At 35.7% G+C, this 24,833-nt stretch overlaps 1 protein-coding gene across 1 annotated transcript; it reads right to left on the bottom strand.

Annotated features, from left to right (window-relative positions):
* Positions 1 to 1,291: 1,291 nt before the first annotated feature.
* LOC136800882 (splicing factor 3B subunit 3-like) lies at positions 1,292 to 22,058 on the bottom strand. The gene is made up of 22 exons (XM_067057491.1): positions 21,814 to 22,058; positions 21,362 to 21,532; positions 20,754 to 21,068; positions 20,374 to 20,486; positions 19,755 to 19,817; positions 14,736 to 14,810; positions 14,389 to 14,492; positions 13,822 to 13,993; positions 13,377 to 13,472; positions 12,968 to 13,040; positions 12,085 to 12,236; positions 11,460 to 11,771; positions 10,757 to 10,897; positions 10,088 to 10,152; positions 9,735 to 9,792; positions 9,359 to 9,513; positions 8,735 to 8,909; positions 8,042 to 8,253; positions 7,208 to 7,683; positions 6,836 to 6,963; positions 4,042 to 4,185; positions 1,292 to 1,330 (listed from the first exon to the last, which is right to left on the bottom strand). Exons 1-22 carry the CDS (start codon positions 22,037 to 22,039, stop codon positions 1,292 to 1,294), a joined length of 3,465 nt encoding a protein of 1,154 aa, XP_066913592.1. The 5' UTR covers positions 22,040 to 22,058.
* Between the last annotated feature and the right edge of the window lie 2,775 nt (positions 22,059 to 24,833).

Here is a 24,833-nt window from a genome sequence, read left to right as displayed (position 1 = left end):
GATTGTTAGAAGTTTTTTGTTGGTTTTGGTAGCTCTACTAGCTATCTCAGATGTATTTTTTATACCTTTTGCTCTATTGGAATATACACTAGTAGATATACTCTAAGGCGCTGTGGTATAGTGTTCATTGATCTTGGTTGCTTCGAGTCTTTGCATCGCCCGGGTCAACCCATGTCATGTGAGGGGGATTGGGTAGTTAGTTCAAGGTGCTGACTGGGTGCTAATTGAAAGCGTCTATAGTTGCGAAAATGGGCCTCAAAGCCTCCTGCGACTCAACCAAATAGAAATAGAAATAGTGGTTAAAAGGTTTTAGAAGAATTTGGTGCTAGGGATGGGGATCCTTTTTTCTAATAACAAAAATCCAACAATTACAAGTGTGGTTGTGAATTATGCCCATATGTCAAGCATGTTTTATCAGGATGGTTTCACATTTTCCTTTTACTTATTTTAGAAAAAAAAAAAAAAAGACAGAATGAATGAATTTAGCAGAATTACCAAGAAGCATGGTATAGAGAGAAAGCAAGCTGTTATCTATTTGGCCTTGTTGATGGTTGATGTTATCTGGTTTGTAGTAACAAAAGAGGAAGTGCTTTTAATGGCAGACAAATTACTCTCAAAGGAAATTTGAATATTGGATGTATATTTTTCTTTTGATAGAATTATGCTACAAGTGGCAACACAGACAAATTTTGTAGGACACATTTTTGTTGGAATACTCCTGATTTTGAACCTGTCCGTCAAAGTTCAACCGATGGGTTCATGATGATATGATTGGATGCTGTTATATACAATGTACAATGCTTGGGCAATTTTTTAATATAAACTAAATCTTAGACTGTGTTGTGTATAATCATCAAGATTTCGTGAATGGGCTATCCGTTGAAAAAACCATATTTTATAGACAGTCAACGGTGTAAAATTATGAATAATGTACCTGAATGTACGGATGAATTTGCTCTCACCACAGCTGCTTAAAGACTTTATAAAAGTTAAAACAAATGATAGTGTTTTTTTTTCTTACAAAAATTTACTTCTGAATATACTCAAACTTATTCCTTCCTTTTAGTTGAATTTCAAATATATCATCAAATTACTACTACAGCCATTGTTCTCTTAATTAATAGATCTTATTTTTTATATTTTTTAATGAGCTAATGGCAGTATTTAGCTAGAGATATTTTTGTTAGCCACAAATTCATGTTGAATATATAAAACTCTGTCCATCTAACAAAACAATAACAAACTGGTGTATAATTAGCAAAAGTACACACTTTTATTACACCATTATTTATCATTGCTTTGATGCATGGGAATTTCCAATGGAAAATACCTAAAAAAAAAAGAATCAGAACAATTCTTTAGGAGACTCATTTTGTTTGATTCCTGTTTTCTTTGATATGATTATATAGAGAGACCCCAGTCACAGCATTGTTTTTAGATGTGAACAATCAGGCAATGAAAAATAATAGAGGACTCTTGGTAAGCTAAAGAAGAGAAATATTTAGGTTTTGTGTAGAACATCCGTGATAGATTTAGTTCTAAGTGGAAAATTATATCTTGACTGTTTGAGGATGAGTTTTAATCGAATTTTTAAAGGTTTGTTTACTTTTTTGTGTAGACACGACGAGGGAGTGCTGGAGGAATCACCCCAAGGGGCTTGTTTTGCTCTATCTCAGTCGGGTACAACTCGATAATAGTCCGAGATCGTACCTTACGGCTTTCCGAAATGATTCTCTGGTTGAGGCCGACTGCACCCCCGCCATTAGATTTGCTCCGCTTACAAAATGGCGTCGTGAACTCCGAAATGGCGTATTACGATTTTTATAAGGTATTAAAGCGTTATTTACGACTCTAATTAATTGAATGCAAGGCTCCCTTGAGAGACAACAATAGACGATTTATGTCTTTTCATTCATTCGTTTTTTGTAATGGTAATTTTCATGGTAATTTCCTTTTTATTTGGTCATTTACTGTTTCTATAGAATTCCTCAGGGAGCAAACGATAATAGTGCACGATTTATGAATGTCCTTTATTATTTCTTAAAAAAACGTGATATATTTCGAAAGAGCGTTTGTATCAAGATTTGAACTTATTAAAAAGATTGACAATGAGAAGGATGGTTGATCTAAAAATGTAGTTATATGTTTTCTTTGAGTGGCGATTTTTTTGATTTGTCTTCTTTTCGTACAAACCGTTCAAGATTTCTTGTCGAAAATTTCTTGATGAAAATATGTATTGATGTTTGACGACTTTACAATAATATCTCGGTAAAACTTAGCCTGAATTTCGTGGATATAATTTGTCCAACTTTAATGAGTAGATCATATAATCCAAAAGATAGGTACAAAATCAAAGGTTATAGAATGGTATGGCATTCAGTTAGCCTGGGAATCCAATCGTTAAACTTTGTTCACAGTCTAGTTTATGATATTTTTGCTATAATCTTAAAACTTTGTGAGGTGAGATATTTTTGTTTTTTTTTAAGATTTTGAGCTCGGATTCCCAGGCTAAGCATTCAGTGTACAACAAAAAACAAAATTTGAATTATAGTACTTCAAGTTTCATCTTTTTGATGGGCTTCCGTTCATGTCATCATTATGTCATCTCCCTTTGTCAAGTGTGCTCAAAGAAGCATACTATTTCTAATCAAAATGATGAAAAATTGTTAATTATGGAAAAAGGGACTTTTTTTGAATCTCAAAATTGTTAGCAATAATTTTACACAAATAGCAATTAAGAAGGGCCTTGGTCACGTGGATATAAATATCATCCAAAAGAAAAACGGTTGCCTCTTCTTTTCTATGATGAGGTTTTCTCTGAGAAAAGTGAAATAATTTAGGTGATTCGGAAAGTGTCTTCTATTGGTTGTGATGTTTATAACTTTGCTAGTCTTTTAAACGATAATGCCAGTGAAAATGCATACATAATGTCCGAAAATCATATCATTTCGGACATTCTGAATATTTTGTTAATGGATTCTTTGAAATTTTGTGCATACCAATGCACTTTTTAAAAAGCTCATATTTTCTTAAAACTTTTCGATAAATTCCAACGCTCTGACAAATTTATGACTCAACAGATTCGCCAAATTCTGGAGCCGCTCACTACGCTGCCGTGCGCAGCTTGTAGGGAAAAAAACTACTTTCGCTTTCGTTTTTAGGTAAACAGGAAAGTTTTTAAGCGTCATTCGCAGATATTTGATAAGAAAACAGTGAGACTCTCCCTTCTTTTTCAACAAAACAACAAAGAAATAGGAAAAACAGGTTGGATTTATGTTGAAACTTTTATTGGATTTCAAGACAAAGAATTTTTGTTTGAAATTGTATGACTTTTTTATTTCTAATTCCAATATATTTCCTTTGTTTACAGGCTCCATCGCCAGAATTTCTTACCGAAAAGGTTCACACTTAAACATCCAAAAGAAAACCACCATCCAACCGAACTTTTTGACTTGAATTAATGATATGTTAATAAATGCTGCCTATGAGCTCTTAACTAATATAACCTAAAGACACATGGAGTGAAAGTAAGAAATCAAAGATGGTAAAAAATTACAAACTCGTATAAAGGTTGTACAGCAAATGTGGTATTCAATTTAATTTTGAATGTTGGCTAAGAATATTCAGCCGTCCAAAAACTTATACTATATGGATGCAAATAATCTGTATGGATGAGCAATGTTACTTTCAGAGAAAGAAATTTTTCAGTAGGATCTCTCAAGCCTATTAACCACTTGTGGTTTTTTCTCTGACTGGGTGATAATTATCAATCAATTAGAAAATTAACACCTATAAGTAACGGCTTAAACTTAAAATCCATGACATCTTTCGCGGGACTCAAGTGGCAACTTCGTAAGTAGATAGGATATTGGGAGTTTTTTGAGAGGGACCCGGAAATTAGACTTTGCGAAACCGGCGAGCAAGAAGTAAAATATATATACTCTAAAAAGTCCTGAACTCAAATACACAATGAGATCTCAAAACCTCAAGTTCGTAACTCAAAGACAAATCTAACGAAGGAATCAGAAATAGTGGCCTTACCTCTCTGGATGTGAATGGGACCAGCATGCCGACACCTCCAGACAGTGTTGTGTAGACCAAGGACTCTGAACCACCAGGAATCAGAACGGCTTTTTGTAACGATAACAATGTTTCACCAATGTGATACACGCTAACTGTGTCCATCTAAGTAGGGAAAAATTAAAAAAGACACGTTATTTTTTTGTGAATATCTATAATTTTTGAAGCCTTCGGGTGTTCATAACTTTTTGCTCCGGCCTAGGAGCCTTTAATTCTCTCTTCCGACAAGAAGGAGGGTCAAGACATTTTTTGTCTGTTTATCTAATCCGATGATCTATTCCGATTTAACAAAAACGGATCACTGATTCCGATAATACTGTGATTTGATTGGCCGAAAATATTAGAAAAAGATGGCTATCGAAAGGTCGTGGACTGGTGAGCTGTGAATACTGACAAATCTCAGTGAAAAATTGATCATTTTCATCCTTATTCATGATGTTTTGAACATGATTTATAAGAGGTTTGATGTTGCGTTGTACGTTGTACTGCTATTGTATACTGAATTCAAATACGTGTGTTTCTCATGATTTTATGCTGTAAAAATGATCTATTGTGGACTTTTGGTCATCTAATTGGTGGTTGTCCCTTTTGGATTTTCAAACTTGACAATGAAACTTTCAAACACACAGCCATTGATACACAGTATTTTTTGTGGTGTTATGTATGGCTGAAAATGATCCTGTTTTGGACTTTGTTATTGTTGTAATTTCATCGCGGCTGGCGACCGTTCCTTTTGATTTTTCAAACCCGACACAGATTTTTTACAAACACATCACTATGAAAATTCAGTAAAGGATACTAAAACACAATTCCTGTGTAAATTTGAACAAGATCAGAGAAATTTTCACAGTATTATGGCTGAAAATGATCGTTTTGGACTTTGTCGTAATTTCGTCGCGGCTGGCGACCATTCCTTTTGATTTTTCAAACCCGACACAGATATTTTACAAACATATCACTATGAGAATTCGGTAAAGGATACTAAAACACAATTCCTGTGTAAGTTTGAACAAGATTGGAGAAATTTTCACAGTATTATGGCTGAAAATGATCGTTTTTGGACTTTGTCGTAATTTCATCGAGGCTGTGGCGACCGTTCCTTTTGATTTTTCAAACCCGACAAAGATTTTTTACAAACATATCACTATGAGAATTCAGTAAAGGATACTAAAACACAATTCCTGTGTAAGTTTGAACAAGATCGGAGAAATTTTCACTGTATTATGGCTGAAAATGATTGTTTTTTAACTCTGTATCGTACCGTCAACTGCTCCAACTTGGGATGAGTGTACGCAACATGGAACTTGTTGATATCTGGTCTGTATTTTCACTTACTGTAAAATCGAAAGAGAAATCGGGTATTTTTTAATACGCGGTTCATTAAACTCAAATCTAATGATTTTTGAGGTTTGGTGAAATGCTGGTGGAATGGCCGTCCCATGTTGCGTAAGATAGTCCCAAGTTGGAGCAGTTGAGGGTAATTTCATCGCGGCTGGCGACCGTTCCTTTTGATTTTTCAAACCCAACACAGATATTTTACAAACATATCACTATGAGAATTCAATAAAGGATACTAAAACACAATTCCTGTAATTTCATCGCGGCTGGCGACCGTTCCTTTGATTTTTCAAACCCGACACAGATTTTTTACAAACATATCACTATGGGAATTCAGTAAAGGATAATAAAACACAATTCCTGTGTAAATTTGATTTTCACAGTGTTATAACCGGAAATGATATTTTTTGGACTTTGTCGTAATTTCATTGGCTGGGGTGACCGTTCCTTTTGAAGATTTTTCAAACCCAAAACAGCCCAAAACAGGTTTTTTTCCAAGTATACTACTATTTATTACATACACACTATTGTACCATTTTAATTGGTTTATCCTACTCTCCCCCAAGTATTATCCCAACAGAAAAAATAATGCTTAGCTAAAAGCCCGTGGCCTCTAATTTAGGCTATTTTTCTCCCCGAAATTTTATCTGGACAATCAAATCAAGAACTTGGAAATATTGACTTCTAAATGTTTATCTCCTTTAGCTCCAATTTTGAACTTTTTAGTCGAGGTTGAGTGGGCGGGGGGTGGGGTTGGTTCTTTAGGCAAGAAAGTGCATATGTAATCACTTAGAAGAGCTAAACTACCAGCTGGTTTATTTATTCGTTAAGATTATTTCTCATACTCGCTCTGCAATAGAATTATTACTTTGCTTTCTGATCTGTTCTGATTAGCAGTTTGTGGGCAACGTTCTAACACAACTAACTCAACAAGCTCATCTTTCACATCTTTTAATCTCTTAAGCCGGAGCTTCCAGCGCAGCTGGTTTATTGAGTTTCAAGCCTAAAAATGTTCTTAAAATGTTCTTAATTTCACCGTCTTCTGAGTATTTTTGTTCGATTTCCTGAGGAATTGGGTGTTTTAGAGCCTAGGAAACCTTAAAAAGTTCTTAGCCTTTTTGCCACCGAAGCTTTATGTTCTTTTATAAAGAAAAACGTGTATGTCTTATATTAAAGACTGTGGGCTTGTCAATTATCAGAAAAAATCCAACCCTCTATACGACGATTGGAGAAAATTCCATATAATTCTCATCTTAACTAGTCTAGCAAGCTAGACAACTAATTGATGGCGGGAACAATTTTAGTTTATACAAACTAAATCCCGTAACAACAATCGTATTATCATAATAACGCCTATACTACTGCATTACACGCATTATAAACGACTCCAGTCTATTAACTAAGGTTAAAGGCTTACTTTTTGTGAAGCACCATTCAAGACACCACGATCCCATAACGCCTTCACGCCCGTTGGGTCTTCCTCTACGTCATCTTTGACGTCAGTCGGTAACCTCTGGAAAAATACGTTGCCAAATTTATCCGCTCCTAAGGTATGAATACAATAGATTACATTTAAAATGAGATGAATAAATTTGAATCAGAAAGGATCGAAAGTTTTTTAATTTGGATCTCTGAAAATAAATTAATAGAATCAAAGTGACGGTCAAGACGGGAAGACACCACAACTATTCGGTGGGATATGAAAACAAGCAATGGAAACAAATCTTGAGGGAAAAGGTTCCCAAAAAAGCTTGCTAAAGTGTAAATTTATCTTTACAGACTGAAATACCTGCTACAGTATCATAATCCAGTATACATCCACACGTCAAAAATCTCGGGTGCGTGTCGTCAGCAAACAACACCAATTGGTTATCATTTTTCTTGTATTTCAAACAGTGAAAGGATTCCTGAATATCATTGGCAACAATACGGTACCCCGTCGTCTCGATGCCCGTAATGAAGGTCGCAATTTTCTTATTTTCGCATTTCCGCAACAATTTCTTCTTTCCTATATCGTAAATACGTAGTATACGGCCCACTCCGGCTAGTAGCCTACCCTGGAAACCAGCCAATGCTCCGGGTACGTCATCTACCGGTGTCTTGTGTAGGAACTCTAGGTAGACGCGACCACGGTCGTTTTGATGAATCCGGTATGTGTGAATGGATGCGGTTAGGCAAGTATGCGGATTGAGGGTCATCTTGAATGCACAACCGACTATGAGGAAACGTTCTCCTGGGCGACTGGCAAATTCAGCAACACAGATCCTGAAAGCAGAGAGAAGAAAAAAATTACTAAATTGTTATCAACTTTACACGTTGTAAAGTAAAGAGGTTTTATTGATCCAAACTATGACAATAACATCAAATGTAACGCTATGGCTCTGTTGTGAAGCGAGAACAGTGTTAACGGTGTCTGGTAAGAGCTTTAATTTCCCAATCCTAGAATAGGGAATTATCACGGGAAAGTCGTCCGCGGGATCATCCTTTCAATATTAGTATATTATAACTTGCGTGAGATGAGATCTTAGTCGGTCTATTTGTAATAAAAATGTACAACAAAAATGGGCCGAAGATCAATTTAATTTTTGTCACATATAATATGAATTATAAGAATTAAACATACGAAAAAGCAGCTTCGTCTTGGTCCAATTCCACTTCGTAATGCGTTTCCCCGCGTATCGGGTCGATCACTCGTATAATTGACGCCCATTTCGAAACGCCAGCTTTTGGGGCGCCAAATTGTGCCTCTACCATGTCCGTGTTCAAGAAACTGGCGGCTACTTTAGATTCGGCTGCTCTTGCTTCAGAATCATTACCGCAAGCTTCTACCATTTCCTAAGGTAATGATGAAAATTTTTTAGTAAAATTTATAAAACTTTCACCATAAAGCTTGATACTTCTTGGACCTATCTTCAATTTAAATCTTGGATATTGTTATCATAGTATTAATGTTTTTCGTGTGAAAATCAAAGATTTTATAAAGAAAGATTTCACGATCAAGTTTAGAAATGGCAATTTCCGGTATATTTTTGACACTTGCGAACAGAGAATCGGACTTTATCATTCTTATTAGCATTGCTAGTATCTTTGGGCAATAAGTCAGATAAAATTATCGAAAAAATCTCAAGAAAATCCCCTAAAACCCGTCATAATCCATGAATTTTTGGTGGGAAATTTTTTTTTATTGAAAATCGGACTTCGTCAAATCTTTGTATTACCAGCTAATTCGATCTGACATAATTCATTCAATTCAATTCAAGGGTCTTTCATATAAACGAACCATTGTCAAGGAGGAGTAGTTAATGCAAAAACATACCTCTGCAATCTTTTGTTTTCGATCTGATTTGAAAAGTGAAGTCATTGCATTGTGGTCAGTTTCGATCATGATGATGGAGCCAGTCTGGTGATCGATGGTGAATTTTCTTGGTGTGTATCGTAATGGTGTTGTTACTTGATTGAACACAGCTCCCAACTTCTCTAGTGCTAAAATCCTATTGATATGAAAGTAGTAGTAGTAAGTAAGTCTTGTGACTTAGCCGGAAGCAACCCGAAGACTCCTCTTTCGATAGCTATCTATTTAACCTCGATCCTTCACTTAATGGATGAGCATGCCCAACTTCTCTAGTGCTAAAATCCTATTGAGATTAACGAATACACAAATAAAATTAAACTATGGTTTGCAGGAACAGGTCAAATGCTAGTTAGTCAAAATAAGCCTTATCTAAATTACAGGATGATGATTGACTTCTCCTAAACGAGCATATCAGTTTCTTATTGAAGGGTTCTTGAAGTCTTCTAAGCGGATATGACTGCTCAAGCGCAAGCTTTTAATACAATATTATGATAGTGATGTTATTGAACAATTATAAACAGTTTTTCAAAAGGCGGCGAGATTAAAATGTCACGACAAAAAACACCTTCCACGCACAGCAAAGCTTACCTTAAAGTGTTACCAGAAATGGCAACAATACCTTCTGGACATTGCTCAGATGCGAAACTTGAAGCATATTCCAACGATTCGTACGATAAAGGTGTAAGATGGAAACGTGATTGGTATGTGTAACTCAACCATGTACGACTTGACATCGCAAGGACCTAAAGTAAAAAATCAGAATACAATTCAGTGCAAGCTAAGTTACGCGGAGCAGTCTAACAGCTAACAAAATTAGGGAGAGAATATTTTGATTTAAAAGCGTATTCACTCAAAGAATAATTGTGCAAAGTTTCAGGCAAATCCGACCATTTTTAAAGACAAGGCAGATAGACGGACAGACATTCTCAGATTCTAGCTTAACTGAATTTAAGGACTATCTTACCGAGTGAGAGCCATACGTTTTGACATCAAAAAGCTTGACTGGCTTCGATCCCAAATATCTGGAGTAAAAAAAAAAACATTCCAAAGGTTTATCAATTAAAAAATTAAAACCAAACATTTAGTAATCAAACAAAGATGGAATTTATTATCAAACAAAGATCGAAATCATTATCATTAGCAATTAATTTTCAGTTGGTATAACGATAGTTCTAAATAGTTGTAACATTTTTATGAAAAGCTATGAAAAGAAAGGTATCATTGACAAACTTCAAATATTTAAAACGTACAAAATTGTGCTTTTTAGAAAAAACTGAATTCACTTCTTAAGATAAGTAGTGTTTACAAAATGTATACCTGATACGCGTATCTGACAGGTCACCGGTAACGTTATCCAACACAGTACGTAACAACACTCCGTTCTACGTAAGGAAAGAGACATAAATTTATTTAAAAAATAAAAAAAACCAAGGATTGGTCATTAATTATAAAGAAACAAAACAAATGTGTATCGAAGATCTGAGTCTGTAAGCGAAGTACTAAACTTAGCAAGAATTTCGCATTGTTAATCGTGTTGCACTGTTAGTGTTTTGGTACAACATTTATTATGATACTATCAAATAGTCGAAGAGAATAAATTATAAAAGTATAGATTCATTAGTTTCAGTGGCAGGTTGTCACAAATAAGTCAATCTACTTGGAATTACGTAAATGATACACGTTTTTTTATAAGAACAAACAAATATGTCTTCAATGGCCAAAATATTAAAAACAAGTTGGACATTTTAAGGCTTCCCAGATTTTAAAACACCCAACTTTTTAAAAACTTCCGCACGAAAATTCTCATAAAGTTGTGAAATTAAGAACGCTTCATTAACATTTTTAGGTTTAAAACTCAAAACGTTATAAAGGACATGTCAAAGCTTCAAAAGTTTTAGATGTTTTTGTAAAAAGAGGAGCTTATGGAGCTTTAGGGAGCTATGATGAAACGAATTAAAGCCTGCATAGATTATCAACAACACTTACAGCCAGTCCTATACTAAGGAAGAGACCACCGGTAGTAGCCTGTTCGCCATGTTCAGTAGCCCCACTTCCACCCATCTCAATGATGCAGAGTGATTCGCCTGGCGCAGGTAGAGCTTGCATACTTAACGGCTCCAAACAATCCTGAATAAATGAAAGGTCAAGGGTTATGAGTGAGATACACGGCTAAATCCTGTGAACTGGAAAATATCTTTAGAGCTATATGTATTGATGTACTGAATAGACTGGAGTAGTTTATGATCCGTGTTATACAGTAATATGGGTGTTATATGATAGTACGTTAATTGGTATGGAACCACAATTTTTCACAATTTGTTTCTACTGACTGAATCATTTGTCTAGCATTCTAGATTATATGCTGAATACAGCTGACGCTCTCTAATTCGATATGCAGTTACTCGATGAGCTCCCGTTTTCGGTGAAAACTCGATTACCTTTTATCAACTGTAATTTCACTTGTATGCCAAAAATTAATTAACTCAAAAAAGATAGCCTCATACATTGCTTTGTCTGATTTCAGATCATTTTCAACTGAAACACGCAAAACTGTGTTATGCATGCATCACAGACGAGTCAGATTTGCGCAGTGTTTTTAATCAGTGGCTGTCTTTATTAAGCAAATTCTTTAGGATATTTACACAGACCGACTACAAATCATGGACGACGAAATAAGAAAACTACTTACGTTCGGATCTAATGAAATAATACGAACAGTATTATCTCCCAGACCGACAGCCAAGAACCTAGACCTCTGTTCACTGGCGGGGACGGGACCAAGGGCCATACATACGACCTCAGCACTCATCTCTTTTCGTTCCGTGTATTCATTAAGTTGGCCCGATTGGTCTAATTCAAAGTAAACGAGCTCATTGCCGGATAAAGCGATGACGATTTGACGTTCGTTGACGGCACATTGGATGATGCTCTTTTTGCCGGGCGTTTTCCATTCGTTGATACGTCTGTCAGACCGGATGTGACGGATACCGTCTGGGTAAATCTGAAGAAAGACGGTGAGCAAAACAAAGATTTATTATGGAGAGCGTAAAGTCTACGCCTAGGTGGAAAAAGTATAAAATTTATAAATATAATAAAAATCGGAATCTAAAAAAACACATTTAAAATTATTTCAAATGATTTATTAATTCTAGTTCTACAAAAAATTAGGGTATCAAAATACCACCTCTTTACTTCTCCATCCTTTACAGGGATCAAACCTTTTGTTTAAAATCAAAAGAAAAAAATATTTTGCAGATGCTCTTAAATTCACCTTATTCGAGAAGAAGAGTCTATGAAAGCAGCGCTTCCCTTACCTGTAACAGAGCGTCTTCGCCGAGTAAAGAACAGGAGAGCGTTGGTGTGGTGCCGAGAAAACCACTATCTGTTACTTCCTCAACAGTTTCTCCGATGCTCAACACAAGAGTGGCGTTCACGAAGGACACAACGATGTACGAATCTTGTTCGTCTGGAAGAGAGAAAATAGAAATGATTTAAATTAAGATATGTCCGAAAATTTGGTTATAGAGAGAGAGCGTCGATATTTTAAGTGGATAGCTAGAACTTTCAGTAAGTCTTTTGATCGTTTTCACGGAGTTTCGGCCACCCGGATCGGCTTTCTATAAACTGAAAGGAGCGAAGTGATTGGAAGGAGCGGGTGATCGAACGGAGAATAAATACTCAGCCATCGAAAAAATAACATTACCCTAATCAGCTCTATTAATTAATTGAGACAAACGAAAGAATCCTTGTGCATTGTTATAAATAATTCTTTATGTGAATCAAGGTATGGATAAGTTTTTATTATTCTATTGCAGGGAATTGTGTGTGAAAATGTTGTTGTTAAAGATAACCTCATACATTGCTTTGTCTGATTTCAGATCATTTTCAACTGAAACACGCAAGACTGTGTTATGCATGCATCACAGATGAGTCAGATTTGCGCAGTGTTTTTAATCAGTGGCTGTCTTTTGGAAATAAATTCGAAAGAATATTTACTGATTGCCAACATCAGAAATCCGGATTTTAAATAATGAATCATAAGGTTTATTCGGTATTTCAAGCTTTGGTAAAAAATATTATTTCGACTTTCGTAGAAGAAAGCCTAAAATATTGACTTTTTCACCGGCCAAGACAACTTGCGAGGCTAAATAGTTGATCTTTGATCCGATCTAATCACTTTCATTTATAACTACATACCTGTGACGTTTCGTTTGACGGTCCACACACTTGTTGGATTGCCAGGAAGTTCAGATACAGCCATCTCGGAAACCTAAAGAATAAAGCAAAAGGGTAGAGAATTATAACATAAGAGAGGTTGCACTGTCTAAACAAACCACGGGGAATCTGGGAGGTATATCTATAATTATGGATGAATTTAAAGGAATTTAAAATTGCCCATTATCTACACAATTCAACTGAAATTTTTAATGTATTTTTAGTGTCTCTGCATTTTTACTATTGTTTTACTGGTTAAATTCGGGAACAGAGGACTCAATGAGTTTCCCAAGACCAGCCCGGGGATCAGTCATTTATTTATAGAGACATATTTGTCAAATTTCAACAAATCAATTTTGAGTGTCACTATACCAAAGGAGATTATACAAACCTCCAAACCGTGACGTAATACCCTCAACGAAGATCTTGGACCTCTACCACATGCAGCATACAATTGAGGTGTGTCTTCGTTAGCAAGATCGGCTACCTAAGAATATGAGAATAATATAGAGAATTCATTCAATAAAGAATTGTTGAAAAGTGAGGGAAAATTGTCTCCAAAACAAAAGACCCTATATTGGATCGGATTGGAAGGAAGTATGTGTGGTAGGGGAAAAGGAGAAAGTTTGGTCTTCGAAGACTAACAATTGGGACTACGCACTGTTTATTTCTGAATGCTATACTACTATTTAATTGGGATTGCAGATCCTACATTTAAATAAAAAAACTTATAATTACCAGCGGTTAAAAAAAAACCTGCCAGCAGATACAAAGTTCAGTGTAGTTGAATACATAGAAAAATAAAGTGATAAAGGTAGATTTAAATATGAACTTACTTTACAATGCATGATGGGTGCCAGACTTTCCATTTCGTCAACACAAACCAAATTTTGTAAATCTCTTGCGTGGAAGAAAAAAGTTTCCCCTTCATCGAGCTCAGTGGCCATCAGTGAAGAGAATTCTGGCTCTTCATCATCGTCCCCAAGATGAGTAATTTGGTACAAAGCGCTGTTGAAATGAGAGAAAAGCAAATATGAACGTATGTTTAAGATTTCATCCAAAGAAAACGCACTTCAACCTTGATGTCATGAGGATATTCCAGAGTTAATCAAAATCTAAAATGTTTTTTTTCTCTGAAAGCGCATCTATAGAGTCATAGTTTGCAACACCCCTTCAACAGTGAAAGGAGCCACCCTCAATTACATTAGGTTAACCTCACCTGGATTTTTTCAAATAAACCCACCTCCCCGTAAATATCAAGATTCTCTATAAACTAATTTCAGTGTGAACCCCTGAGTAGTATAATCTAGAGAGCTTTTATAAAAATTAAGTTGACAAAGAAAAGATGATAAAGAAATACTTATACTGCTGATTTAATAAAATTATTTCAAGTTGATACTTACTGATTGCCAAACTCAGAAGCAGCAAACAAGAAACCCGTTTTCAAGACACACATTGCTGAAGCAACTGGGATAGTATCGAAATATTTGATGCGGATTTCTGTCACCTAGAGTAGGAAAAGATGTATTCGTTGCAAATATCTGTTCACAAAAAATAAATCCACACATATGTGTGTCTAGAATTAAAATTTTAATGTTCTTCTTTGCGACAGTGAAAATGAAAGTAATAATCTTTTTTTAGTGGGAACAAAGCTAAAAAGACACATTTCGATATTCAAAGTTGTTGTAAAATAAAGAAGACAGAGAAAATATTTAGGAAGGTTTGACACAATCAACTATGATCTACTAACCATATCATCATCAGTTTCGAGGGTGACTTTGAAAATATCTCCTTGTTCTGATTGTACCAAAAAGAAAAACATTGACTGAAAAAAAAGAAATTATTTATTATAAACTTAAAGAGACAAAGAGAATAGTAAGCAAACAAGTAACTAATGGAACTAAAGTCTATTTTAAATTGGCTGGCAGTCTTTTTTCAAATCTCAATAACTTCGATAAAATTTGAATTAAGTAGCGATTTTGTGCTCGTTGAAAAGACAAACAGGAGTGGAATATTGTCATAAAGAAGAAGAAAATCAACTTCTTCAATAATCGTGCTATAATCATCATTTTCACACGAGTGATTCTTTGATCTTAGAACATCATTAATGTGAAAAAATCTTTCAAAAAAAATTATTCCATCGAAAGATATAGTCCAAAGTTTATTTATTTATTTATTTATTTATAGAAGTGTATTTCTCAGGTCTATTGACCTCTATGAAACAATCTTACATCTTTACAATTTATAGATCTTATCTTTCCATTCGTTTGTCAATTCTAGTTTGAATTTCCCTACGGACGGTGCATTTACAACATTGGTTGCCAAACTGTTCCAAGTATCAATGCTCCTATAGTAAAGTGAATTCGTTTGGTATCCTCTAATGCCGTCTTCAGCGAAATTCCTCTTTAATTCGAGATTGTGCTTACGTTGAGGTCGATTTCGAAGAACGAGTTTCTGACATAGGGAAGATTTATCATAGACATTAAAATGTTTATATACTTCCACCATGTCCCCGATTTTACGCCGGATCTTGAGGCTGGGTAGGTTCATGACTTGTAAACGTTCTTCATATGAATGGTTTCTATAACCACCGACAAGTCTTGTGGCCCTACGTTGAACACTTTCAATTGCATCAGAGTGTTTGATCAGTCGTGGAGACCAAACAGCTTGCGCGTATTCAAGGTGAGGTCTCACAAATGCAATGAAAAGTGTGCGGAGCATCTCGGGAGAAAGGAAGTCGAAGCTTCTGTTAATCAATCCAACGATCGAGTTAGCCTTCTTGATCTTGGTGTAGATGTGTTCTTCGAAATTCAAATCACTATCAATAATCACTCCAAGATCCTTCTCTTGATCAACATGTTCTAGGACAGAGCCAGCGATCTCATAAGGATGTGCATGTTGAATGTTCCAGAATTTCCCTAGTGTCAACACGTGGCACTTGTCAGGATGGAATTTCAACAACCAGTCACCAGACCACTTTTCCATTGCCTCGATATCGTGCTGAAGTCTAATTGCATCTTCAGCGTTATTTATTTCTTCAACAAGCTTTGTGTCATCGGCAAAGAGAAACATTTCTGAGTTGGTAACTTCAGCTAGATCATTGATGTAAATAACGAAAAGGAGTGGACCTAAGACACTTCCTTGTGGTACACCACTTTGCACCTGGCATTTCTTAGATAACTTTCCATTGACCTTCACATATTGGTAACGATCGGACAAAAATGCTTTCATCCAACCAAGTACCCTTCCTCTGATACCATACGCTTCGAGTTTTCTTAGTAATCTGCGATGTGGAACGGTGTCAAATGCCTTTGCGAAGTCGAAATAGATTACGTCAACAACCTTATCATTGGATATGGAGTCTGCACATTTGTCTAAGTAGTGAAGTAGTTGTGTCACTGTCGATCGCTTACCAATGAACCTATGTTGTTTGGTTGATAGCAATTTCTCATTCGTGAGGTGTTCCATTATTTGTTTCTTTAGGATTCTTTCCATTACTCTACACGCAACTGATGTTAAACTAACGGGCCTGTAATTTCCTGCAAGGTTCTTTTTTCCTTTCTTGTAGATCGGGGACACATGTGCAGTCTTCCAATCATCAGGTAGTTTACTTTCTACGAAGGACTTGGCCATGATAGTATGTAAAGGACCGGCTATGTAAAAGGCCAGCTTTTTCAGCATGACTGGGTGAATCTCATCAGGTCCTAGCGATTTATTAGGATTCAAATCTTTCAGTTCTTTTTTGATCATGTCGATTGTTAGTTCGAATGCTACATCTGTGTCTGTTCGTGATGGAAACTCAGGTAGTGATCCAGCAGGTTCATTCGTAAAAAACACTGCAAAACTGATCCTGTAGGATGTCAGCTTTATCCTCATCAGTAAAACGAAGTGATGATTTATCATTTGGATCAAGGAGAAGAGGGGAAATTCCCGTTTTGGTCTTCATTGAGTTCCGGATATGCTTCCAAAACTTCTTAGGGCTTCTTTTTGCTTGACCACAAATTCGTTCTTCTAGTCTTCTTCTTTCTCGTCTGATCTTTCCTGTAACCTTGTTTCTCGCAGTAGCGTAAATAGCTCTATTTCTCTGTTCCGAAGTTGTACCTATTGATCTTATCCATTTGCGATGAAGGCGACGTTTTTCTTTTAAGCTTTGTTGAATATCTTGATCGATTGCAAAACTTCCCTTTTTTCCGTAGGCATGTTTCCCCTTCGTACGAGGAACGTACCGATTCCTAAGCTCGAATAATTTATCTCGCAACATCTTCCAGCAATCATTTACGTTTGCATTTCCTGCTTTTTGATGGAAACCTGTAACCCAGTCAGAGTTCTCAAGATGTCCTTTCATTGCTTCAAAATCTGCCTTATTGTAGTTATAGTTTTCAATAATGCATTCTGTTTCAAGATAACATTCGAACGTAAATGATAGAACACTGTGATCACTTTTATGAAGTGGTGAAAGATAGGTTATGTTGCTAACCTGGCTTTCTTCATTTGTCAGAATCAGGTCAATAAGTGATGGCGTATCGGTACCTCTAGCTCTTGTTGGTTCATCGACGTGTTGGTAAAAGAAGGAGTCTCTTAAAGCTTCGAGAAATTGTTCGTCTTCCTTCGTGTCATCGTGAGGAGTTGACCAGTTTTCCCAATTGATATCTTTATAGTTGAAGTCTCCGACGATACACTTATGACTGTATTTCTTATTCATTGCTATTTCCTTCAGAAGGAGGTTAAGCGCTGTATTGTTTTTTGCTGATGTTGGCGTGTTGGTTGGACTTCGATACATACATCCAAAAAGCAAAGAATCCGCTCCTTTGAGTTTGATTTCCAGCAAGCATACCTCCTGAAATTCACTATTGGGTGTCACTTCGACTACATTTTTGATCGATTTATGTGTCAAAACGATGATTCCACGTCCAACATTATTTAAGGCATTTGTTTCGTAGGGTTCGGAGTAGCCTTCAATGTGGTAGTCTTGTATTATGAGACGTTCTTTTTTCGAATGTTTCGGTTTTACTTCACAAATTGCAATGATATCGGGTTGTTCTTTTGAAATCACTTCATTTAGTTCTTTTCTCTTTATTTTAGTTAGTTGGTCTGCATTAGTATATAGTATGTTAAGGTTTTTTCGTTTGTTAGTTTGTTCGTCTTTCTTCTTTATTACGTCTTTTTTTTGTGTTTGGTTTATTGCCGATCTTTGGCGTTTATCTTCTTTACACCGAATCCGTTTTTTGCAAAACCCCGCACCCTCCAGACTCCATCTTTTTCGGTTTGATTTCGTGCCTTAGCATCTTCTGCCGCCTCTTTGTACTTTTTTCTTTGAGCTGGAGTTAGATCTTCGCAAATGCTCATCCCCTTATAGGCATCAATTCCTTTTAGCGCTGGGAGATTTCCAAAAACATTCATTTTCTCTTCCTCGCTGTTCAGAGTAACAATGAGGGGACGCTTTTTCCCGTCTACTGATTTGCCAATTCTTGAGATATACTTGATGTTAATTTTGACGTGGAGCTTTTCGATGAGTGTTTTCACCCATGCTTCATCTTTTTTGGTAGCGTCCTCTGTCGTTGGATCCTCAACACCATGGATGATGATGTTCTTTGATCTTCTCATCTTATCTCTTTCTTCTGCTGCCTCCTCCTCGTGGACCTCTTTAACGGCGGTCTTGATATTGTCATTAGGCACTTGGATATTGGCAGAAGTGGCTGCAGCATACGATTTTTTACATTCCTCTTTCAATGATGTTAAGATTTCCGTTCGGAAGGTTTCTAGTTTCTTTTCCAGTTTACTCTCTACATATTCGACAGTATGAAACGCCGGGTCATTAGACAATTTCTTCTCTAGATTAGTGAGCTCTTTTTTTTGAGATTCAATAATCTCGAGAAGGTGTTGTTCATTAGACTTCAATTTCTTAATTGTCTTTTCGTTTTCTTTAATCGTCTCATTTAATTTTGCAAGCTCGGCGGCCGTTCGCAGGGATGGTTGAGGTCCAGGTTGAGGGGAGAGGACCAAAAGATCTTTAGTTACTTTCACACAATTTTGACACACGTATTTGCATGCGTTCGCAGTTCTTCTCCCGTCTTTACAGACTGCAATCATGTAGGGTGGTAGCCTTGTACAAATGTAGTGCACTAGTCGATTACACTTCGAGCAGGTTAAACTTTCTTCGTTTTGGTCGTCAGCACAGGATGAAGGACTGCAAAGCGGATTTGGAGTATTTCTATTCCTCGTGGACGTCATGATGGATGGTTATGGTGATGTTTAAGTTAAATTGGTTGATGTTTTTGATGAATTTGAGTGGGTCTAGTAGCGATTTTTCATGATTTTTCAGAAAAACTCAACCATTATCAATGGTTGACTTCAAAAATTATCAAAAATCTACAAAAAAGAGCCCTTTTTTAAGTCAACCAGGGCAAAGTGATTGAATGAATATTTTTTGAATCTTTTTTCGCATTTATGACGTTCTAAGATTGAAGAGTTTCTGATACAAAAATGAAGATCATAGCATTATTCTACAAGAAGTTGATTTTCTTCTTCTTCATTTTTCGTCTTTGTTTTTCCATTTTTTAATTTTTTTCTTTTTTAATAATATTCCACTCTGGATTATCTTTTTAACGAGCACAATACCGTTAACTAATTCAAATTCTATGGAAAGTTATTGAGGTTTAAAAAAAGACTGCCAGCTAATTTGAAATAGACTTTAAGTTCATTCCGACCGAGAATTAGGATCATATTTTATTTTTTTTGTCAAAAATTTGAAAATTCAAAATAATTGTACTTTTGTTTTGTAAGTAGCACTGCATACGAAGATCATACTTCGTTCATTGTCATCTAGATCATTCTGTCAAAAAAAGATAGAAAATGTGGTGAATTTTATGAAAACGATCACTTGAAACAGATAAAGCTAATAGCACCTAAAGGCTCATCAATATCTTTATTTTGCTATAAACCTAATTCAGGACTGCAAAAAGGTAGGAGCTCAAAAATTAAGAATTGAAAAAAATGGAAAATGAAAAAATACATAAGAAAGCCTTTGCTTGGACAGGAGTTAAGTTGAGCGAGATTCCAAACTTGATTTAATGAAGTTCATTGCAATATTTGTCTGTACACAGACCCAGTATCTACGGCTTTATTACAAAATTCATTGCCGTAGAGGTTCTGTTGTCATTGTCTTTTCTCATTTAAGATTTTTCAAACCGACCACTGCAATAGAGTGTTGGTGAGAGAGGGGAGACGATGAGAGAAGTGTTGCTATTTATAAATCAAACTTCATCGCAGAGGTCTCTGTACGGGAATTTTTTTATCAAACAGACAATGCACTCAGAGTGTACTACGAAGCGATAAATGTGAGATACACTCTGCTACAGAGTATTGCAATATTAGATATGATTTTGAACCTTTCTTCTGGGTATTGGACATCGAATATCTTGTTGGTCACCAAAATTTTTGTATGTGAGATAATTTTCTGAACAGATGATCACCCCACTTGGACCATCATTACCACCAGGCACTGTAAACATAAATCATATATTGGATGGATGATCAAGACAAAAAAACTTTCCGTAAATACAAATTTAAATGTCTACTGAGTTCAAACGAAATAATATAACGTTGCCAGTAGGCAATTACTATCATTTTAATTTGTTTATGAGATTTTTTCAAAAGCTTTAGCTATGAAAGAAAAAACAAACAAGAAATATTTTTTCAGTAGAGCATTCAGTCCAACAATGGACAAAATTAAAATGAATGCATTTTTATAAAAACTTAAAATAGTTACCTGAAATAAGCATGTTTGCATATTCTTCTAAGGGTTCACTATATTTCCTGACCACATGATTCAACCCTAAATCAAGTTCATAAAAAGTAAGTGTTTGTTGTGACGTCTGAGCAGCTTCTCCTGTGTGATCCATGTCTGATTCTTCATAGTCAACTTCCAGACATGCAAACATTGGATTTTCAAAGCCCACATCAATTCCGACACAATGATAAACAATATTGTGTGCTTTATGTGCTTCCAGTGGTGAAGAAATTGTGAGTCTTGCTTGTGCGTCTCTGTTCAAAATGTATACAAATTTCTGTTTTTCCATGGCACCTGAAAAAAATGAAAAAACTCTCAAAAGTCAACTGAAAATAAATTATTTATAAACCAGTATAAACAAGTAATGAAACCTGACTTATATTTGGTAGAGATTTCTGTAAATTGTAATTTTAAAATGTTCAAGACCTTTGTTCAGTTGTAAAATCATCTCCACAAAAAAGATAATAACTTACTTATCAAGAAAAGAAAATTAACCAAATTTGCTTTTTACAATACTTTAAGTTTCATGTTTCCAATCGTCAGTTGTAAACTAAATGTTGAACAAAATTCTCTTCCTAATAACTTACTTATCATAATTGCACGACCCTTTGGGTCAGCAGCCAGAAATTGACCAGGAACAATTCTCCTACAACCACTTTTTCCAAAAGTCTCCTGGTGAACTTTTTCAAAGCAATTTTTTGCAGGTAGATACTCCAATATAACAATCCTACCACTGTCAGATCCAATAGCTAAGTAATCTGAAATTGGATGTGTTTAAAAATTATATCATTATACTTATTAGTATATTAATTAGCACTTGTTGGAAATAAACCATTTTTTAAGGAAATGATCAATAAACTGGAAATTAGTTTGTTGCAAATTGGCAAAAATTTAAAGATGTGAGAGAGAGATATAAATGTCTGAAGTGAAGTCAAAATTTTTTGTTAAATTTTTGATAATAATGTGGAAACATTATCCCTGCCACTTAATTGAAAAAATGGTGCAAAAAAGAGAAAGAAAGAGTGACATAATTAATTACCTTTTGTTCCTCCTGTCAAACGAAAAGCCATCATATCTCTTATAACACCAAATACTTCTGTGGCAAAAACAGGATGAACCTTTCCTGTATTGTGATCTGGTCGTAACAATTCCAAGACTTTTCCTCGAGAGACAACAATATCTTGAGTTTTTGTACCCGAAAAATTTCCATGCACTGCATTGTAGATTGCAGAAGACTTCTGCAAGGTTAACTGATAAAGATGCATTTTGTTTTATTTTTGCTCTGTGAATATAATTGAAAGTTAACACACCATCACCCTTGCAGTTACTCCACAGTTAAGTTCCATATTAAGAGTTTTTAGATCTTTTCTATAAGTTTTGTGTATTGTATAAACATGCTGGATTTAGAAATCTTTCGCATAAATCATGCAGAATTAGTGTATGTTAGGTCTGAAAATACTTGATTATTTCCACAAATTCTTTTAAAAATCAATTAAACACATTATTTGAAGCAAAACTAGAAAGTTTCAGTTAAAAGTGCTTTACACTCTCAAGAATACGCTGGATTTTGAGAATTTTCGAATAAATTATGCAGAATTAAGTATGCCTCATGCCTTTAAGAAAATTGATTATTTCTACATGTTGTTTCGAAAATCACAAAAACACATTATTTGAAGCAAAATTGGAAATTTAAATTCAAAAGCACATAACGCTCACAGAATTATGCCAGATTTAGATATTTTTATTGCGTAGAAAAATTTCCAGGAAATAGCCTATCCGGCAGTTGCCCGCGGATCTAGGTGGGTTCTGTCTCCCTTGTAGATCTTTTTCTTCAGTTGATTGTGAAATTGTTCATTTTATTAAAAAGCGCCACTGTTATTATTTCATGAATCCCTGAGAAGTTTTGTGGCGCATTTTTTTACCTGCAAGTCAAGTAAACGATAATATAGCGCCTTCGCAGCATTAATCTTTGATACAAATTTTAGCGGGACGCTAGTGTGACTAACTGTATGGGATTTTGAAATTGGAAAACCATCAAAAAGTTTATACTTTGGTGCCATTTCATATGCCATTTCTGGGCTAAATTGTCAACCTCAAATGTCTAAAACGGTGCTATTTTAGCGGAACCAAAATCTCAATATTTCCGGAACGGCTTATTTATCATTAGGAGGTGTACGCCCCCTCATCATTTTTGTTCTTTTTTGAAACTATACAAGATGAACTAGGTCATCAGAATAGTTTCAATTTTGACCCTGGAATGGCTACTGTATTATCAAATATGAATGACCTGGCTGGTCATTGAAATACAACGTTAAATCAAAACAAATATGGTAGAGTAGAGTTGCGAGCGGAACTGTGTAGTTCTTTTGTTTTAGGGGGGCTATGCTCCGAATAATTTTTTCAAAAATGATTATTTTGCAAAATGCAAAGTTTTTCATTTTTAATTTGTCATAATTGCATGTTTTGAGTGCATTTTCAAGCAATCTAGAGCTCAAATTTTAAAAATTTCCCCCCCTCCGGCCAAACAATGGTTGGCCCTTGCGGTGTCACTAAACTTCAGCCCCCTTAATATAAAAATGCTTCCCACGGCACTGATCTGTAAAAATTCTTTAATCCTATTGCATTTACTTAGATAAAAAATTTGTCTTGCAAGGGATTTGCACCCTGACTTACAAAACCTTGATAATCTGACATGAACCTTCAGTACTTAGCTTATCTCTTATTTCTTAGGGCATTTATTCTATTTAGCAATAAGCTAAACTAACTGCTGTATTTGTTTGATTGTTTAAAAAGGATTTCCGAAAAAATTTGACACGTGTCATTGGCTTAGGGGTCACCTAAAATATTTGGCAACCAGGGGTTACCTAAATCTTAGGGGTCACCTGAATTCTTAGGGGGCACCTAAAACCTGCTGCCAAGCCATGGGTTACAAGATGGCAGGAGGTTTTTGCACTGAAATCTTCAAAATATGGAACTTCAAAATGGAATATCTGGAAAACTACTAAAGGTTTAAAGATGAGTGACCCCTGATTTTTTTTCTGAGGATAAGGGCTTTTCATTAAACTTGGTTTGACATTTTGCAAATCAGTTTGAAATTTCGACTGACCACCCTAGTTTTAGGACCCGAATCCAGACGATGTCAATCGAACAACTTCGAACAAAAATCGCAATCGAACCAATCAAACGTAATCGAATGCGATCGAATAATTGTGATTCGATTGTCGAACGTAATCGAATCTCAATCGAACGGCCGATTCCAGGGTAATATTCGATTGTGTTCGATTGCGTTCAAGTAAGGTTAGATTGGTTCGATTGATTGTTGACTATGTTCGATTGGTTCGATTGATTGTCAATTACATTGGATTAATCTTCGATTACGATTATGTTCAATGAGTTTGATTGCGATTAAATTCAATTGGATCACTCTGTTAGAGCTTCTTAGCGTGGGCGGCTGAGCGATTTTAAGTACCATACTAAAGCGAATAAAATCTAATACAATTGAATCAATCGAACGTAATCGAATACAATCGAACGTAATTGAATACAATCGAACGTAATCGAAGCAATCGAACATCAAATCCTGGGTAATATTCGATTGCGATTCGATTGCGTTCGACAATCGAATTGCAATTATTCGATTGCGTTCAATTGCGTTCAATTGATTCGGCATTCGATTCGTTCGATTGACACCGTCTGGCCGAATGGAACATATTTTTTGATTGCCGCCTTAGTAGACTGCATGCATGGGGGCGCCTATAGAAGAATCCCTTTTGCTTTGCATCCACGTAGTCCAGGAGCTGGAGCTCAACTACTTTTTGCCTTTACTAATTCTGATGGGGGAAAAAGTATCGCAGCGCCATCATTACGCACGGAGCGAGCGTTAGCGAGCGGAGTGCGACTCTTTTGGCAAACGCATGCGCGTAAGCAAAATTAACAAAATTTCAATGATATGCGGGCCCAAAAAATGAAATTCAGTTTTTTTTCACGATTTTTTTCGTCTAGCCGCTATTCCGCCGTGTTTAGCCTGTGGAATGTTTCAACTTTGAAAATTTCGTGAAA

The sequence above is a fragment of the Clytia hemisphaerica genome, unplaced genomic scaffold (assembly GCF_902728285.1).
Source record: "Clytia hemisphaerica strain Z4C2 unplaced genomic scaffold, Clytia hemisphaerica genome assembly, whole genome shotgun sequence".
NCBI lineage: Eukaryota > Metazoa > Cnidaria > Hydrozoa > Leptothecata > Clytiidae > Clytia > Clytia hemisphaerica.
Note: the sequence above shows the minus strand (reverse complement) of the source record. Positions and strands in the feature narration are given on the sequence as shown.

Excerpts from the sequence above, each read along its gene's own strand:
- LOC136800882 (XM_067057491.1), bottom strand. The coding sequence starts at position 22,039 with ATGCATCTTTATCAGTTAACCTTGCAGAAGTCTTCTGCAATCTACAAT. Across the intron at positions 13,041-13,376 it reads TATTACGTCACGGTTTGGAG|GTTTCCGAGATGGCTGTATC; the intron begins GTTTGTATAATC and ends TTTATTCTTTAG. Across the intron at positions 1,331-4,041 it reads TCCCATTCACATCCAGAGAG|GTATTTTCCATTGGAAATTC; the intron begins GTAAGGCCACTA and ends TTTTTTTTTTAG.